Source organism: Musa acuminata, chromosome BXJ3-7 (genome assembly GCF_036884655.1).
Source record: "Musa acuminata AAA Group cultivar baxijiao chromosome BXJ3-7, Cavendish_Baxijiao_AAA, whole genome shotgun sequence".
Lineage (NCBI taxonomy): Eukaryota > Viridiplantae > Streptophyta > Magnoliopsida > Zingiberales > Musaceae > Musa > Musa acuminata.
The window spans coordinates 11,990,425-12,008,389 of NC_088355.1; the positions used below are offsets into that span (position 1 = coordinate 11,990,425).

At 40.2% G+C, this 17,965-nt stretch overlaps 3 protein-coding genes across 5 annotated transcripts; 2 read left to right on the forward strand and 1 right to left on the reverse strand.

Annotated features, from left to right (window-relative positions):
• Positions 1 to 955: 955 nt before the first annotated feature.
• LOC135642122 (protein REPRESSOR OF SILENCING 3-like) lies at positions 956 to 7,178 on the forward strand. 2 transcript variants are annotated; one of them, XM_065157991.1, is made up of 5 exons: positions 956 to 1,096; positions 1,862 to 2,131; positions 3,003 to 3,215; positions 5,679 to 6,095; positions 6,269 to 7,178. In XM_065157991.1, the coding sequence occupies exons 2-5, from the start codon at positions 1,913 to 1,915 to the stop codon at positions 7,052 to 7,054; spliced, it is 1,635 nt and encodes a 544-aa protein (XP_065014063.1). In that variant the 5' UTR covers positions 956 to 1,096; positions 1,862 to 1,912; the 3' UTR covers positions 7,055 to 7,178. The 2 variants fall into 2 exon arrangements, with proteins under 2 accessions (XP_065014063.1, XP_065014064.1); XM_065157992.1 differs by having other exon boundaries at positions 958 to 1,096; positions 1,839 to 2,131.
• Positions 7,179 to 7,634: 456 nt separating this feature from the next.
• LOC103991758 (pentatricopeptide repeat-containing protein At5g52850, chloroplastic) lies at positions 7,635 to 11,148 on the forward strand. The gene is made up of 2 exons (XM_009411302.3): positions 7,635 to 10,494; positions 10,577 to 11,148. The coding sequence occupies exon 1, from the start codon at positions 7,713 to 7,715 to the stop codon at positions 10,155 to 10,157; it is 2,445 nt and encodes an 814-aa protein (XP_009409577.2). The 5' UTR covers positions 7,635 to 7,712; the 3' UTR covers positions 10,158 to 10,494; positions 10,577 to 11,148.
• Positions 10,509 to 16,922, reverse strand: LOC135643544 (protein PHOSPHATE STARVATION RESPONSE 3-like). 2 transcript variants are annotated; one of them, XM_065160626.1, is made up of 9 exons: positions 16,736 to 16,920; positions 15,008 to 15,079; positions 14,100 to 14,792; positions 13,500 to 13,716; positions 13,350 to 13,426; positions 13,241 to 13,280; positions 12,526 to 12,601; positions 12,351 to 12,420; positions 10,509 to 10,990 (listed from the first exon to the last, which is right to left on the reverse strand). In XM_065160626.1, the coding sequence occupies exons 3-9, from the start codon at positions 14,715 to 14,717 to the stop codon at positions 10,706 to 10,708; spliced, it is 1,383 nt and encodes a 460-aa protein (XP_065016698.1). In that variant the 5' UTR covers positions 14,718 to 14,792; positions 15,008 to 15,079; positions 16,736 to 16,920; the 3' UTR covers positions 10,509 to 10,705. The 2 variants fall into 2 exon arrangements, with proteins under 2 accessions (XP_065016698.1, XP_065016699.1); XM_065160627.1 differs by lacking the exon at positions 15,008 to 15,079 and having other exon boundaries at positions 16,736 to 16,922.
• Positions 16,923 to 17,965: the final 1,043 nt, after the last annotated feature.

Below are 17,965 nucleotides of genomic sequence, written 5' to 3' on the forward strand. Positions count from 1 at the left end.
TGATTTCCTCGTCATCCTTCTTCGTCAGATGGACGAAGTTTCCACGCCTCGAGCATCCGCTACCCCAATTTCTCCCCTCTCACAATGTTGACATGGGACCCGCTCGAGTGCCCCCCGTGACAGACAGAACAACTTTTGGGGTCCGTAGATTTGCTGAACCGTCATGATAAGACCTGTCTCGCCCCAGGCCAGGGTCCGTAGATTTGCTGCATCTGGGGTATGAGTAATGGCCATGGGACCCTGCACGCGCTCCATTGGATAGGTGAGAGGAGGAGTATCCCTGTTTTGTCAGGTCAGCGAATCCCCCGGTCGGAGATTTGCGGCCATGGCAGGCTGTTGCGCTCTTGTTGGGATGTGCGTGGACCGTGCAGGGGGGGAGGGATACGGATTACCTGCAGTTTCAATTCAAAATGGCTTCTCCTTGATTTCTACTTCTCTTTTCTATTTTCTTTATTTCGACTCATTTACTTATTAGCTCGAGACATTAATGATCATTTACCTTTGCTCGTTATCGAAACCTCTATTTATGTTTTTTACGTTGTTTGAGACTAGCTCAAAACACCATATTTCTTTAATTTTATGAATCATTAATTGGCTTGATTTTATCGGACATACCTCCAACATGAATTTTATATGGGAACGACCCCTAAAGTTCATGATAGGTTATGATGTTGATCTCAAGTTTACTCCAAACCTAATCATATCTGTAATCAAAATAATAAATAATTGACAAAAACCCTATTATTTTCTTTAATAAATATAGAGTTAGAAAACTCGTAAATAAATAAATTCAATAAAAAATATTTATGTAAATTCTATCAATCGATTCAAGAACCTGTATGTGGAATTCAAGAAACATACATTTTTTATGTTTAAACGGGTCGGATGAGCTCGTAAGACAAAAAAATCCGACCCGCATTAGATATGGGAAAACAGTACTCCTCCGGTTCGGAAAAGGGCCGGTCGAGCACATCGTTTTGGGTGTTTGCCCTCCTCTCAGCGGCGAAAGGGAACCTGTAAACCTTAGCAGCACTTGGGTGGAAAAGGCCTTGAATCCCCAGTCGTCTTCTTCTCTACTACCTCATAAAACGAGCGAGTACGTCTTCCTCGTGACATGTGTTCGTTTCCTTCGGATGGAATCACTGATTTCTAATGCCTGTTCTTTTGCCTTTAAGTTCATGCATTTTTCGTGATGTGTTGGCGACAGATCGCACGATCACATGTGCTTCTTGCTTTGTCGAGAAGTTCCGGTACGAGAGTTGGTAGTTAATTACTTAATGCGGTCGATTTCTTGAACGCTTGGTTAAGCGCGTCTGTGACACTGCTTTTCCATGCCTTCTACCTGTTTGACGAAATGATGTCCCCCATTTCCTTGCTTAGAGCTTATGCTGAATGAGTTATAGTTTGTTTAGAAGCAACTATCGTGGAGTTAGCAGGGTATTGATTGGGGTGGTTGGTTGATTTCTTTCACTTTTTTTTTGCTATCTCGGTGATATGCTCAATCATGTCTTATAGTTGTTTGATGTACTGACTTGCATGTTTATTTTAATAATTATACTTATCAATCATTATATATATATATATATATATATATATATATATTCAGAAGTGCCTTGCTTTGCTTGGGCAAGCACCTAGCTTCACTCGGGTGAGTGCCTAGTTTCTCTCGAACGAACACCTAGTGCCTCGAGCATATTTTGGAACCTTGGCACTAAATGAGTGTTTTGGCACCTTGGTGCCTTTTAGCGCCTAATGCAGTACACTGTTTTCAAATCCATAGATGGATATCTTTTTTTTCAGATTCTTCATATAAAGTACAACTTACATCCCAATTATAGCTTTTTGCATTTGATTTTTTCAGGGATAAAGAAGATTGAAAGGGAGAGCCGGTGGAGGTTGAGAGAGTTTGGAGATGGAGGAGTGTGCTTCTGGTGTTGCTTCTAGTTTAATGATCAACAGGATTTTCATTGGTGGCCTGAGTACAAGTGTGACAGCTGCTGACTTGGAGAAGACATTCTTGTCGCTAGGCAGAGTGCATAATATGGAGTTTGTGCGCTCAAATGGACGGAGCTTTGCTTTCGTGGACTTCGAGCCTAACTCTGACAAAGCTTTGGCGAAGCTGTTTGCAGTTGTTAGTTACCTTCTGATAATTCGTATTCTTCCTTTCTTATTAGTTCAATTCGATATTGGAACTCCCAAATTGTTGGCCTAAAGGTTTTTTTTTCTTCTTGATGTTAATTCATTGTGCCTATAATAACTTAGACATTTATGGTTGATTGCTAACTCATCAAGGGCGTATGTTCTGCTTGTTTGTCTATTCTTGAAGTGTTTTGTTTGATAGACATGCATAGAGAACTTTATGGTGAACCCTTGATTACCATTTTACTAACATTTAGCGTGGAAAACATCTGATGTAATACCATATAATGGTTAAAAGTAAGTTAATTTTTGGATGGGCTTCGATAAAGAGAATAAAGTATTTGCACTGTAGTTATTTACTTATGGGGTCTTTGGAAATTGATGGACATGCAAATTGGATTTATAATTTTCTACCTTAAATTTGATGATAATATACATTTAGACACTCCTATAGATTAAGATGCAGGTTATGTGTTTTTGTATTTAAACAAATTATTTTTAATTTGATCCTCTGGTATGATGGGATGTTGCAAGAGAACTGTCATGTATGAGACACTCAAGTTTGACATCCTGCTCTGGCTAGAAAAAGATGATAAGTAATCCAAAATCTAAATTGAAACCTAAGTCTTGATTTGAGGAGTGTCCCACTCGATTCTCTGAGTGTTTAAGATAAAAGAATGAAAGGAAGGAAATTATAATTGCCTTGAATCATATCTTACACAGGACTTAACAAGAAAATTACTCTGTTTTGACTGGAGAACATTGATAAGATATTCTATTGATCCATTAGCAGTAGATGAGTGGACTACCACAGACAATTACATGTTCGGATGGCTAATGCTTTTAAACTGTGTTGTCTCCAGTACAATGGATGCACTTGGAAAGGAGGGAAACTGCGACTTGAAAAGGCTAAAGAACATTATCTGGTTCGCTTGAAGAGGGAGTGGGCTGAAGATGTTAAAGTCAATGGACCACCTGATCTTGATGTTGTGAAAAGTTTAGATCATTCAGACAAGTCAGGATGCTTAAGTCAGGAGAATGCTAACCTTCGAATTTTTTTCCCAAAGTTGAGAAAGGTATGTTATTATGTCTTTGTATTAAGAAAATCAGAAAATCTTCACATGATCTGCAGGCTACACTGTATAAAATTCAACAATTTATTTGGTTATTTTGTTAAGTGAATCTCCATCAGAAAAATTGGACATGTGCATTTATTTTGTTATTATTAAATATAACTTAGCTCTAGTAATATTGGTTTCTTCATCCCATTTGAAGAATTTGCTGTTTTAAAGTTATCTTTTAGTTAGAAAGAGGAAACTTCATCCAGGAATGGTAGCGGAGTACTGTTCTTGCAAATGGCCTCTCTACTTGCATGCTAGTTATCACCATAACTCCCTGCACCTGGCTGTACAATTAATAACATATGTTAAGTTTCATTGGAAGGATAGTACTCAGTAGATGTATTTTGTATCATTTTAATTTTCTCATAGACATATACGTATAAAAGGTAAAGATGTACTTCTCATATAATATGGCTACTTATTTGCACAATTGTGAATTTAGCTTGCAAATTTTCTTAACTAAAATGATTTTTTTAATTTTTATCATCATATATATTTATCAGATCCTCTATGATTGTGCGTATTGTCACAGATTTAGTTGGAATTGTCTAAGTCGTAAGGCACTCTAGCGGCAAAGACGCGAACTTAGCTTGCGTTGCCTATGTCGTGAGGCACCCTTGTGGCAAAGATGCGAACTTAGCTTGCGTTGCCTAAGTCGCGCTTTGCCCTTGCGATTTGCGTCCGCAAAGATCAGTCCACTTGCAACCTCTTGTAGGTCTTGAAGGACCTGTAAAAGATAAAGTTGATTAGTTCGAAGAACAAGCGACGGACAAGTCCCGACGTCTCGCGAAAATGGAAAGCTTTACAAGCAATTCAGCGAGCACCTTGCGTGCACAAGAGAAAAGAGGGAGAGGAGGAAAACAAGGATTTTAGAGGGTTGAACGAATAGTTACAAGTCCACAAACAGCTGCTCACCGGGTGCCGAGCGCGACAACAAGTTCTTGTCAAGGTAACGTACGAACTTGCGAAAAATTGTTCAACGCTCGACACTATACCGAAGCCCCAACCAGCCCTGTGCCACCCAGGTGGTTTCAGGGTGCTGAGATGGCTGACGTTTCGCGTGCAGTAGCGGGCTGCAGAAATCAGCCCGTGGCACGTAAAAACGGAGCTGTTTTGGGGCTGTTTTGCTTGGTTCGGTGAGCGGTCGCACTGTAGTGCTGTAATTTGTTTGAACTTATATTTTTACAAGCAAAAGGACTTAAAACCAAGCCAAAACATGCTGCCAAGCAGCTGTACATGTAGATTAGAGCGACGAACGGTTGGTTGAACGGAGTTGTTGCGGGTGCACGATGACCGTTCGTGACAGTATGGTAAAACGTGAAACCTTAGTTTTGCACCTTAAATCTGTATGATTATACTGTTAATTATGGTGTTTATGGACTTAAACATTCATGTGGTTCTCAATCAATGTAAATCTGCAATTTCTAAAAATGTTTGTACATCCTTATATATTGGTGAGCCATAATTATAAATTGAAAATTACTTCATTGTCTGTTATCTACTATCTGGTCACAAAAATTAGGTAATCTACTATCTGCGAGGGAATCTTGCTTTGAAACATGAAGAAACTTATTATTACGTAGGAGACAACATTGCAACATGAAATATTATGTTGTTTTGAGTACACAACATTTTAATGGTCAGAATTATTAGTCGCCTTATTCATTTGAATTTGTTAACCCTGATAAACATTATATTGATATTACAAGCTGTGGTTATTTGATACAACTTACAAGATTGGGCTTAGGTCTTGGTAATTTGTAAGTAATGTTTTAGACTAATAAATACAATTAGCTACCAGCAAAATAATGAGAGTGAATGGCAGAACAAGAGGGCACTATAGAAAATGAGGTAAGCAGTTATATACTTCCAAGTTTTTATGTCTGATTTGAATATTTTGGTTGTCTTTAGAGAGGAACAACTAATGGACTTTGTTAGTCATATCTGTCCAACCGAAATTTTCATATATTAAAAATTCTAAGGATCCCTTAGTCCCAAAATTTCATGAGAAAAGTTGACCAACTTTACTGAAAAGAGGAAAATAGGAATGCACATTGTATAACTCAATTTTATTCCTATCACCACTCAAATTAACCCTAACCTTACAATGGATATCGTGGCATTGGCATTGTGTTTTAGACTTTGCCATGCACAATTAAATGATGGATCTTCAAGGCTTGGTGACATAGACTAATATTAAATGTTGGATGGGCACTTTTGATTCCTGGCGATATTGCATGATGAATTGCTAAGGTCAGTGTTGGAATTTGTCTCGCATGTATGTCTTGTATAGTCATTTGGAGCTAAAACAAATCCTTCTTTTTGTCTTGTGTTTAAATATTCTTCCTCGAGTTGTTAATGCCACTTTGTCACCTTCTTTCTCCTTATTTATCTGAAAGGTAGAACTGATCTATATAGGTAAAGACACTGTCGTATAAAGGAACAGGGAAGCACAAGTACAGTTTTCAACGTGTTGTAGTGCCTTCCCTACCAATTCATTTTTGTGACTGTGAGGAACATTGTGGGCCATCTGAAACAGCCAATGAAACATATATCTCTGCTCTGAATTCTGCAGCATATGAGAAAGAACGAAGTATTATGACAGGTGTAATGAACAAACTTCTTGAGAAGGAAGAGAATGAAGTCCCTGCATCTGGGGTGAAAAGCATTGCCGCACAAGCCATTATTGTAAATACCTCTGATGATGACATTAAGCCAAAACAAACTGAAGAAGCTCAGGAAACAGATGCAGACTTTGTTACCAACATTGGGGTGGGAGAAAGTGATGACATGTTGATGCAGTTATTAGGCAAGAAGGCACAATCTGTGGATCAGGTACCTGAGTTATGTAGATGGTTGACCTCATAGAAACTAGACACAAATCTTTGTCATGATATATTCCATCAGAAATTCTGTTTTGTTTGACATACAGGTTCCAGTCGTCTTGCATAATCTATTCAAGAGGATACAGCTGATAACAAAATACTTCCTTTCTCTATGCTCTGTAGGTTCAGGAGTTGAGAACTGGTATACCCCAACCTTTTACAGAAGGGCTTTCTCAAAAGAAAGCATGCTCTCTAAAGAAGCAGAAGATCACAACTACTGTTACTTCTGAAGTCACATCAAGTCAGGCAACCTCTCCAACAGTGGTGGGGACTGAAGATGAATTTGCTTCCATATTAACCAGAAGTGAAGATTTAAAGGATGATAAAGTAAACAAGATTTTAGCGGAAGATTCAGCTGGCAAAAATCAAGCTCAAAATGCCACAACTACTGTTATATCAGCAACAAGCAACACCTGGATACAGAAATCCTCATGGAGAGATCTTGTTGGGGAGTCAGACAGCAGCACATTCAGCATATCACATGTATTGCCTCGCATCAGTTCAATAGCACCAACGGCATCGAATGCTAAGGATTCTGTCACCAAGCCTTTTGCTGCACCAAAGAAGAGGAAGAGGGAACCTGATGGAGAGGGTTCAACAGATGTTAAGGTGAAACAAAATACCAGACTTGAGAAGATTATATCACATAGTCTTCCTGGGGTGCCAGGGAACATAGACAGAAGGAAAGCAACTACTACAGATACCACCGATGGAGAGCATCAGAACAATCTGCAGCAGGGAAGAAGTATCCCAAAAATTAACATCGGGGAAGTTTGCACCTTCATGCGCAGTGCCGAGTCCGAAAAGGAGTGGTTGAAGGCAAAAGCAACTCTAAGTGGGTACCTGAAGAAGAAAGGTGGAGACACCAACGCATCTAAGGAACCCAAACTCAAGCCATCCAGGAGATGATCTAATGTGCACTTGAGTGATGAGAAACAGCAATGATATTTTAGTATCTTTTCCTGTTTCCTATCAAAATCTCATGTTGTATAACTTCTTACTGCAGTTTTAATGAACTTTTTGTTTATCAGTACCTGTGATTGATTCAAAATTATGGGTCGATTTGCTCTTTACGGCTACTCTATTTTGAGCTTGTACTTCCGCCGTGTTGGTGGTGCTTAATTTTTTCCTGTTGTAGACGTTCATTCACCCTAGATAGAAGGATCAAATTTAATTATCCTTTCAATTCTTGTGATCGTATTGAGATGATAAAGTTTGAGATAAATTTGTAAAGTTGATAAGAAAGAAAGATATTTTCACTCGTGATAATATAATATAATTTCGATAGAGGAAAAATCGAGAAAAAAATATTTAAGATGTGCTCTGCAGTGGTTTATGAGGATTTTATCAGAATCTGTAAATAAAAATATAACTGCGGATATAATTTTGCATAGAATCCCATTTTTTGGGACATTACGATCTGTTGTGCTTCTCATTGATTGAAAACTCTTGCTAAAATCATCTTATATTGCATTTTCTTATGCTCAGATTATAGTTTAAACTTTAAGCAGCATAATAAATTAGGAGACGTGCAGTTGATGCGACATTACTGTTTTGGAAAATCAACATGAGATGTGGTTGGATCGAAGCTTTCGTCGTCTCTCTTCACCCTTACAAGAGAAATCCTATGGTGGCCCTTCCTTTGGCTTCCTCTCATAGAAGATGGTTCCAGACTTTTCTCGGCGTATCGCTCGAGTTTCACCTTCCGCAGCTTCACCATCTCAATTCCTATCCCTCACATATTACTGAGGATTTGTGCCTGAGTCTGCTCTCCTTGTGCTCCAAACCAAAGTCAGCAAGGCAGGGAATCTGCGTTCACAGCCCTATCATCAAGCTATGTTTCCATGATCACCTGTCGCTGAACAACCACCTCCTCTGTCTCTACTCAAAATTTTGTGGTGTCGGCACTGCGCGGAAGCTGTTCGATGAATTGACTAGCAGAGACGTCGTAACATGGAGCACCATCATCTCGGCGTTTAGTCGGGTCAAGAACCATGAGGAAGCACTTGGATTGTTCAAGTGCATGTTGACTCGCTCTCCTCTTACCGGTCCTAATGAGTTCATTTACTCCAGCGCCATCTGCTGCGCCGCCTCGCTCAGGTTACTGGACCTTGGAGCTCAAATTCATGCCCACGTTCAAAAGCGTGGATTTGAGACCAATGCTGTCGTTGGAAGCGCTCTGCTTGACGTCTACTCAAAATGCGGCAGGTTCCAAGAAGCATCTGAGATCTTTGCTTCGATGGACTACAGGGACGTCGTCTCGTGGACCACCATGATCTCGGCTCTCATCGAAGCGAAGAACTGGGTGGGAGCATTGCGGCTGTATTTGCTCATGATCGAAGGCGGAACTTCTCCTACCGAGTACACCTTCGCCAAGCTTCTCAGGGCTTGTGGGTGCTTCTTCGGCCTTCGCGTTGGTATGATGCTTCACGCTCACCTGGTCCTGTGGGGAATGGAGCTCAATCTGGTGCTGAAGACGGCGCTCGTCGACATGTATTCGAAATGCCACCGGATGAGGGATGCACTTAAAGTGTTTCTCCAGACGGCAGACTCAGATGTAATGCTGTGGACGACGATGATCTCTGGACACTCCCAAGCAGAACGCTACCTGGAGGCAATCACTATGTTCCATGACATGAAGGATGCAGGGGTGACGCCGAATTCCTTCACCTACTCCGGAGTCCTCAGTGCCTGTTCATCTGCTCCTGAGCCAGAACTGGGAAGGCAGATTCACTGTCGGGTGATCAAGGCAGGATTGGAAGATGATGTATCAGTTGCCAACGCACTGGTAGACTTGTACGCCAAACACTCCCGGGATCTAGATGACACAGTGCGCGCCTTCGCAGCCATTGTATCTCCCAACATCGTCTCGTGGACAGCTTTCATGGCCGGGCTTGCTCGACACGGACTCGAGCAGAAGGTGCTCCTGGCTTTGGTGGAAATGCGACTTACCGGAGTGGAACCGAATTCTTTCTCCCTGTCGACTGTTCTCAGCAGCTGCAACTCCGTAGAAGCTCTGGCTCATGCCCGAAAGCTCCACTCTTACATGATTAAGACCAAGGTGGACGCGTCGGATTTGTCTGCCGGGAACTCGCTGGTGGATGTCTACGCTAGATTTGGGAGGGTGGACGACGCGTGGGCCGTCGCGCACACGATGATGGCTCGCAGGGACGTGCTCACGTACACGACCTTGGCCAAGGGGTTGAATCAGGTTGGCCTTCACCGGAGGGCACTGGACATGATCGCGTACATGCACGAGGAAGACTTGAGTATCGATGGTTTCAGCCTCGCCTGCTTCCTATCCGCTACTGCGGGCTTGGCGGCAATGCAATCCGGTAAGCAGCTGCATGGCTTCTCGGTGAAGTCCGGCCTCCTGAGCTGGATCTCGGTCTCGAATGGCCTCGTCGACATGTACGGCAAATGCGGAAGCGTAGAGGAGGCTCGCAGGGTCTTCGCGGCAATCGAAGAGCCAAACGTGGTGTCATGGAACGGATTAATATCCGGCCTGGCGTCGAACAGCCGTTTCGTGGAAGCGCTGTCCGCTTTCGAGGACATGAGACTGGCAAGAGCTCAGCCCGACGGTATCACCTTCTTGCTGGTGCTGTACGCCTGCAGCCATGGCGGACTACCCGACGCCGGCGTCGAGTACTTCAACTCCATGCAGGAATTGCATGGCGTGGCACCGCAGCAAGATCACTATGTTTGCTTGGTCGACATGCTGGGGCGGGCGGGCAGGTTGGAGGAGGCGGCTTGCACCATCGAAACGATGCCGTTCCAGCCTGACGCGCTGGTGTACAAGACGTTGCTGGCTTCTTGCAAGCAGCGCAGCAACATGGTGCTTGGAGAGTGCATGGCGAGGAAGGCGCTGGAGATCGACCCATCGGATCCGGCGATCTACGTGCTGCTCGCGGGCATCTACGACGATGCAGGGAACGTGGAGTGGGCCGAGCAGACTCGCCGGATGATGAGGGAGAGGGCAAAGAGGAAGAGCCTGGGCCAGAGCTGGCTGTGACTGACAGAGATGATTGAGGAAGAAGTACATGTTCAGAACTGCACCGATCGAACAGTGCAAACACAGTGCAGAATCAGCAGCTGTGTTTGCCCGAGCTGCATCATTGATTAATGGAATCCATGAAGCAGAATAACATTGGCATTTTGGAAAACCAAGGCTACTCCTCTAACCAGACGCAAGTTAGCATAATTTACAATCAGAGTGGCTCAGAACGATGACTGAAGGTGTCATATCAAGTCTTATGATGGAACAGAGTCATGTCAAAAGGGAACAAGGACTACTCCATGCAAGGTGTATTATCTGTCTGAAAATGTTCCAGGAGATGATAGCAAATAAGGTGGAGCAAAAATATGCACAAGTTTTCACCACTTAAGAATGCAAGGGTACAGCTTACCTCAGTTTTAATTCATTCTTCACAGGAATTTACATCAACTCAATCCAAACCAATCCCACCGCCTACAATAACTAGGAAATGAATGAAAAGAACATTCATGCAAATTCTTCTTGTCAACAAGTACAGAATGTGGACAACAAAAGCTGTCTCAACATTAGGAAAGTATTTCCTGCTCAACTTCAAGCCTAATCCTCTTACAATCTTTGACAGATTTAGAATCGCTTTCTGAATCATTTTCTTTATGCTTCAGAGAGTTTGGTGGAGAGCAGTCAATGCCCACTTCGGATTGATCTGGGGCGGGGCTATGCTGTTCTAAAGGCACCTCCGAGATTGACCTTTGTGTGCAGGATGTGGGATTCCTTGCTTTTTGCTGCTGCTCCAGAATCTTTTGCAAGTACTTTGCATTTTCCTCTATGCGCAACTGAAGTGCTCTTTGCACCTGGAGAAGAATATTGGGGTTTGGACAGAGAAATATAGAGCTGCATAAAGTAAGTAGAATGTCTCTGACAAGTAGTCTGCTAGCTCTTCATATTTTTGAGGATATCCCAATGTCCTAAAGTTTTTATCAGAAAGACAAAAGGTCCTTATGCTTTTCCACTCAGATCTACCAATTCTAGTAAAGTAGCCATCAAACAAAGTTCAGGATCATCTGTCTGGCAGTTCCTTCCACAACAACAACAAGCTATAGTGTGCAAATTATTAGAGATCATTTGCGTGAATCTTTTCTTGTCATTGACCTCTTTAAAGCAATATTACTAGTCAAAAACTAAGAGCAGACATCTTTTTCTTGTTTCTAATAAAGGTTTCTTAGGTCTTTCTCCACCTTTTTCTCAACTGAACTTAATTGGCATAACTCATCTAATCAGGACAACTATAGGGCTTCTTTGGATATGTTAACCGCCAGCATAACTATTATTCCCTCATTGTGTTTTCTATAAGAACCGCATCTAATTGTCCTAAATGTATAAATTTGTTATTTTACCTTTTTCTAGTGATCTCACACATCCATCTTCTTCACTTCCTCATCACAGCGACATGAATTTTCTATTTTGTTTAAAGTTCAAATGCATTGATATAAAAGAAGATCTATAGAAGAGTTTATGTTCCTACGGTTTAGCTCAATATAGTATCTTTGCTAGATATTAGGCTGTTCAGTACAGGAAAAATCGTATGAACTTTAAGAATTCAACATCTAGCTTGAATATTCATATCCACCAAATATCTTAACTAACAGGATGAAAACAAGATATCAACATCTGTAGACATAAACACGATCATCAGACAGTAGATGCAATAGCATTTTGGCAAGTCCAACCTTAGAAGACTGGTAAGGGTAGCTTGATATGACCCAAAGATGAGATTAGCTCACAGTGCTTCAATTTCGTGAACCCATACTACCAGTCTAATAAAACGTAACGCTGCTCCTTTATGCTTACAGACTAAATCACCCTACATAATCAGTCTAATATAATAGTCGCAGAAGTGGATCTGCCAAAATGGGGGAAGCACCAAAAGCCTAATCTCATATCTCACATGTAGCTAAAAGTGAAAAAACTGTCCACAAAACTAGGTTGCTCTCATATTTACAACCTGTTTGGGAGAGGTAAGCTCTTCTTTGATGTTCCAGAGTCTGAACCACAACAGAAAAGTAAAGTCTTGGGGAGTTTGAAAAGCTGCATAAGTTCATATCATCATCTGGAGCTATCACCCTCTATACCACATAATTTGGCAGTCTCTAAAGCTTGTCAATTGATTGTTACAGAAACTTGACAGCTAACACTTAAATATGTAATGCTTACCTCAAGTTGTTCATGCAGCTGCTTTTGAACCTCTATTTGCATCTGTAGAGCCTCTGTAACTTGAATGTTCCTATCATTAAGAGAAAAGGATAGTTAAATAAATGATTTAAATAAAAGATTACAAGTCATGATTGAAATAGGGGAGAAACAACAAATATTTTCTTTTGGGGGATACCTCCTCTTGGCCAAATCACTGTCATCACTAACTGATGGTGCCTTCTTATCTTCAGGACAAGAAGCCTTTTTGTCATCTTAAACACACACAACCATTAAGATATCAGATATTAATAATCATAACATTTTTACTACAACAATACTATATATTAATTTAAAGCAAGTAAACAGCCATGAACATCCAGATAATATAGTTTATAACTAGTTTACTAATTCTGTTGTTTTTCCTTTCCTTTTCTTATGTTTCGGTTGTTCAGGGGAATAAAGTTGACAATCTGCAACTGCATTAATGCAATTAGGTTTGATACAAATACAATTTGCTTACTTCAATGGAATTTGGGTTGTCCAAATTCCAGTACTAGCTTCTTCCAACGTGCTCTCTTTATGAATCATACAGTTTGAAAGTTTATATATCTACACCCATCTTCAAGACAGGAGACAAGAAAATTTTGTGTAGTCAATCTTGACCCATTTGAGTCATCTTCAATTTTGTCGGATTAATGTTGGCAACTTGAGTATTAATTGTGTAGTATCAGGGAACAGATGGTTGATAGTTTATGGTAATAAAATGGAGTCATTTCATATGACTTAACCAACAATCCCCCATCCAAGTTTGATTAAGTTTGAGCATTGACAGTTTGCTAAGACAACATTACACATTCACAGTAAATAAGAAATAAGTGTGTGTTCTCTTAATAGCTGGAACTTGGAATTACCTTCTTTCGCCTCTGGGATGTACTTAGTAAGTCGATATTTCTGCAAGTTACAAATGAATAAGTACAGTGAAATGCAACACCTTGTGAGAGATCACTTTGCTAGATATACCTGCAAATGACTCTTTACGTGGTAAATAGTCAAACCTTCGACATTCATAAGATTTAGTACAGCCTTTGGAGTTGCCTCTGCATGTGAGAACACACATAGATGGAGACTACAAATTCATCCAGCAATGCTAAATCAAAATGGAGAGCTTACTCTCAGCCCCATCAAGTTTGTTCACAGCTTCTACAAATCGCTCATGGAGCTCCAAGGTCCATCTTAATCTTGTCTTATTTGCAGCTGAAGCTGAGACTGTGGCTGTGGAGGGGGATGAGTGCAATTGAACTTTAGCAGGAGGCTCTGAAAGCTGAACAGCCTGGTTGTGGTTAGAAGACAAAGGAAGAGAAGAGACCTTTGGTGTCTCATATATGTCCTATATAAAAAAACAGCAAGTTAGTTGTATAACAAAATTGTTAGCAAATTGGACATACTATGACTATAATTTATCTTCAAAAATATTTTCATGTTTGTTCAACAACAACAGTAATCATCCTTGTATAGCCAAATTTTAGAGCACTCGCCACTTATATGCAAGCAGTTCCTGACCAAACTATTCAGATATATATTACGCTCAAGAGTCATTTTTATGTCATTAACATTGCTTTCAAGTCAGATTTTTGGGTGCAACACCAAGATACTCAAAAAGTTTTGAATTAGATGATGCAATAAGCATTTACATGAAGTGATACTAACATATTTAATTTAAAACACTTAAGGAAATAGAAAAATATTGCAAAGATACAACAAAATACTCACATCCAAACGTGGGCTTTCCCCATTGTCAGTGATAGCTATACCGAGTTGTTCGGAAAGAAGTTGCAATTCTATTTGCTCGCTAAGTGCTATGCCATTATTGCCATAAATCTCTCCATGGGTGCTACCATCTGAAGCATCTCCAGACAGATTAAGAAAATCTTTCATCAAGTCATCTGTGTGTTCATCCTCACAACTTCTAGCACTTGTGTCTCCATTGAACAGCAGAGGAGAGCTAGACAATTGAACAGCTGAATTCTGCTTCTCGCACTTTGGAGGATGAGGAAGGAACAGTGAGCTACTTAACTTTCGGGAGGACTCTGAGATGGCTGAAGATGAAGAGTAAAGGCTGGTACAAAATGTGGAAGAACGAGAAAACATATGATCTGAACATTGAGAATGAGATACATAAGAGCGTGGACTTCCTGGCTTGAAGCTGGATGATTTAAGCAGTTCTGTCTGTGCACGGTAGGGGCTTGTGGAGGACAACCTATCATCCAGTAGGTTTTTACAGTCATGTTGGTTGCTCAACTGAACTGATAACAGCGAAGAATGATGGAAATGCTTGGTTCCTTCAGGATTATTATTTTGTTTAGCTGTAGTTAAACTATGGCTGCTCATGGTTTCTGCCTAATAGATCTTAGTAACCCTGCAATTGCTGAACAGAAGAATATATTCTCCTTTAAGCGACTGAGCCTACAAAATAATTACCTTTATTAGCCAACTTAGCAAGAAGAAAAAAAGCTTTGCCATGAATGCTTTAGTTAGAAAATAGTGACTTATGGATAAGAATCATAGACTAAGAGGTATTTGTCTTTCTAGGAGTAGGAGATGTCTGCACATACAACAAGATTACAATGACTAATAGCTGAAGTATTTGCATCTTTGCTAAAAAAAATTGTAGTAGGTACCTGCTTTTGAAATTAATGGTTGTGTCCATCAGGTCTTCTCCAAGGCCAGGCATTGGTGAGACTTGACCTCATCTGTATGGTGCAGTCTAATGTTATTTATTAGTGTTTAAGAAACTTGAACTTCATATGCTATAGATCAATAAACTTTGACTTGGGTTAAGACATCAGTACTTGTCAGATCTGTTTTATTGATCGAGATGGATATGCTCATCAAGATTTTAAATACCAATAAACCAAAGATCAAAACTAGACCATATTTCTCAATTTTTCGTTTAAGTTTGTTACCTGATGATTTTTTTTCCACTTTTCCAGAGAGAGGAGGATTCCCAAGAAATGTCCATTGCTTATATCATATAACTAACAATCTATATCTGATGAAGATAAATAGGAAAAATTACCTTTGCTCTACATCAAACTTGATCACCTGGTACAGACTTCATATGTTAGTTTCTGACAACCCACTTAATCATGCTATCACAATATGAAGAGATTCTTATCACTTGATTAAAGTTATATGCACAAATTTATCTTCTTATTTCCATGGTGGGACTACTAGACTATGACCACCTTTCCTGTGCAAATGTTTGATAATTTCATCAGTGTGGGAAGAACCAAATATAACCAAAATCATCCTTTGGGGTTGTTTGGGACAAAACCTCTCCCACAATAATGATATCCCGAGTGGTCATGCATTCCTCAGTCCTCACTGGATCAAGAAAAACCACATCTAAGACATCCAACATTTCCCAATGGATCAAGGGAACCAAATCTTAGACATCCCACATTCTGCATCATAATAACCATTATGGAGACATCCAAAACATTGCATTGGCACCGTTAATAACAATCTCCATGCGTACCAGCCAATTAATTTGTATGATACAGGCCTTAGAATCTCACCCAAAACACTTGATCATGCCCAGGAATAGAGAATCCATGTTATCATTTTCCAACATGGGACTATATGCCATTGTTGTGATACAAGGACAGAAGCTTAACCACTTACTATTTAGTCTTTTTTCCAACATACAACCTGTGGGATATCAGTGAAATAGCAAAACTGGTGATTTAGCTTCAACTTAGGAGATGGTCCTAAGGTGGATCTTAAGGGAGTGAACCACAAATTATCCCAGTAGATATAATCCAATTTTCTTCTTTACTAATCCGACTAGCATAACTCTACTCCCTATAATACAGATCCTCCTCAGCATTCTGATTTTAATTACTGATCCATTCTCATTAGTCTCCTTCAAGATGAATATCCCAGTTCATCTTTTTTACTTCTTAAGCACACAAAAATCCAATTTTGCTGTCTCACATGCCAATAGCTAAACATTTTTTTGGTGCAAATCTTTCACTCTTTTTTCTGGTGACTGCTTCACATAATCATTTTCCTATTCTCTCGACTGCTTCTTCACCTAAACAAACATTTCTCTTGCTAAACCCCAAAATCCTTTATGCCTTACAAATGAGAACATACAACAGATCAAGAAATCCTAGGGCTCGTAGTTCGCCAATTACTAGTAGAACTCCGAAATAATCGACCTTGCTTACCTAGTACCAAAGAGATGAATCCACTAACAAAAACCATTTTTTTTCCACCTCCACATTTCAAGAACTTTCAAAGATGGTTTGATTTCGAGAATCTTACAAGACATAAGTTTAAAGAGATCTATCATCATCGTCATCTGCCACAGCAAAACAAAAGATTGAGAGCTTCCAACTTACAGGTGGAGATCAAGATGTGCGAGTGAGCCCTGTTGTCCAAAATGTAGCCGGCAACCGAAAGAAGGTTTCTTTTTGCTCCCGAACTGTCTCTATTTCTTCTCCATCGCCTGCCGCTGCCGTCACGTCTCCTCCGCTTCCTCCTCCCTCAGTTTTGCGAGAATATGATTGGAGCATGAAATAGGAGGCGAAGAAACACACGGAATCTCCAAAATGCCGCTGTCTTCCATTTATGGCAAATATTGCTCTTAATTTAAAGTTATTATGTCATTATAAGAAGACGGCTGTTTCTTTTAATTCCCCTCTTCTCTTTTCCTCCCAATTTATAACAGCGTAAGTTCCCAAAAAAAAAACCTTTTTATTTATTTTTTTCCCATTTATACTTTTTTTTTCTCATTTATTCTATAACATGACTTATTTCTTAAAAGATGAAATTACTCCTATCCACCTCCTCTCCTCTCTTCCTCTATTGTCTCCACCCTTCTTCATTATTCATCATCTCTCCTATTTGTCATTATCACTCCTCTCTTCCTCTATTGTCTCTACCCTTCTTCATTATTCATCATCTCTCCTGTTTGTCATTATCACTATCCTCATTTGTTTTGATTAATATATTTACCCTCATTGCCTATGCACTCGAGATGAGGCACTTTTTAACTCTTAAAGGAAGTATTGGATAAAAATGACAAACTCGAGTGTGGACAGTGAGATGCCTCACTAGCAATCCTCGAGAAAAGGAGGACCAATGAGTGTATAGTGGCATGGGGGGCGATCGAAACTCGACGATCACCATGGGCATGGACAATCGAGGTGGGAGCGAGCCTACGCGTACAAGGTAAAGTGGAGAATGACGAATAAGGCGTGTGGGTCAAGGTGGCAAGCAATAAGGGTAACGGAGGAAGACGAGAGGAGAAGCAAGGACGACAAAGCCTTGCAATAGGGTGGAGGCAAGGAGCTTTGATAATTTTTTTTTAAAAAAATAAGACTTTTTTATTTATTGACCCTTTATAATATTTTTGCCAAATATAAGAAGGGTGATTTCCTAAAAACAATCTCTCTTTTTGGATCATTCCTAGATGATGTCTCCATTTTCAATTTTCTTATTTGGTACATCTAATTTTCTCTAATATCTTAAATGCATCTAGTTTTCTCATTTGGTACCTATAATTTTCTCTACTATCTTAAATGTCTCTTATTGTTGCCAATGCCTCTCTTCCATCCTATTGCTTTCGT

Excerpts from the sequence above, each read along its gene's own strand:
- LOC135642122 (XM_065157991.1), top strand. The coding sequence starts at position 1,913 with ATGGAGGAGTGTGCTTCTGGTGTTGCTTCTAGTTTAATGATCAACAGG. Across the intron at positions 2,132-3,002 it reads TGGCGAAGCTGTTTGCAGTT|TACAATGGATGCACTTGGAA; the intron begins GTTAGTTACCTT and ends TGTTGTCTCCAG. Across the intron at positions 3,216-5,678 it reads TTTTCCCAAAGTTGAGAAAG|GTAAAGACACTGTCGTATAA; the intron begins GTATGTTATTAT and ends TGATCTATATAG.
- LOC135643544 (XM_065160627.1), bottom strand. The coding sequence starts at position 14,717 with ATGAGCAGCCATAGTTTAACTACAGCTAAACAAAATAATAATCCTGAA. Across the intron at positions 13,427-13,499 it reads CAAACTTGATGGGGCTGAGA|AGGCAACTCCAAAGGCTGTA; the intron begins GTAAGCTCTCCA and ends TCTCACATGCAG. Across the intron at positions 12,421-12,525 it reads AGTGATTTGGCCAAGAGGAG|GAACATTCAAGTTACAGAGG; the intron begins GTATCCCCCAAA and ends TCTTAATGATAG.
- LOC103991758 (XM_009411302.3), top strand. The coding sequence starts at position 7,713 with ATGAGATGTGGTTGGATCGAAGCTTTCGTCGTCTCTCTTCACCCTTAC.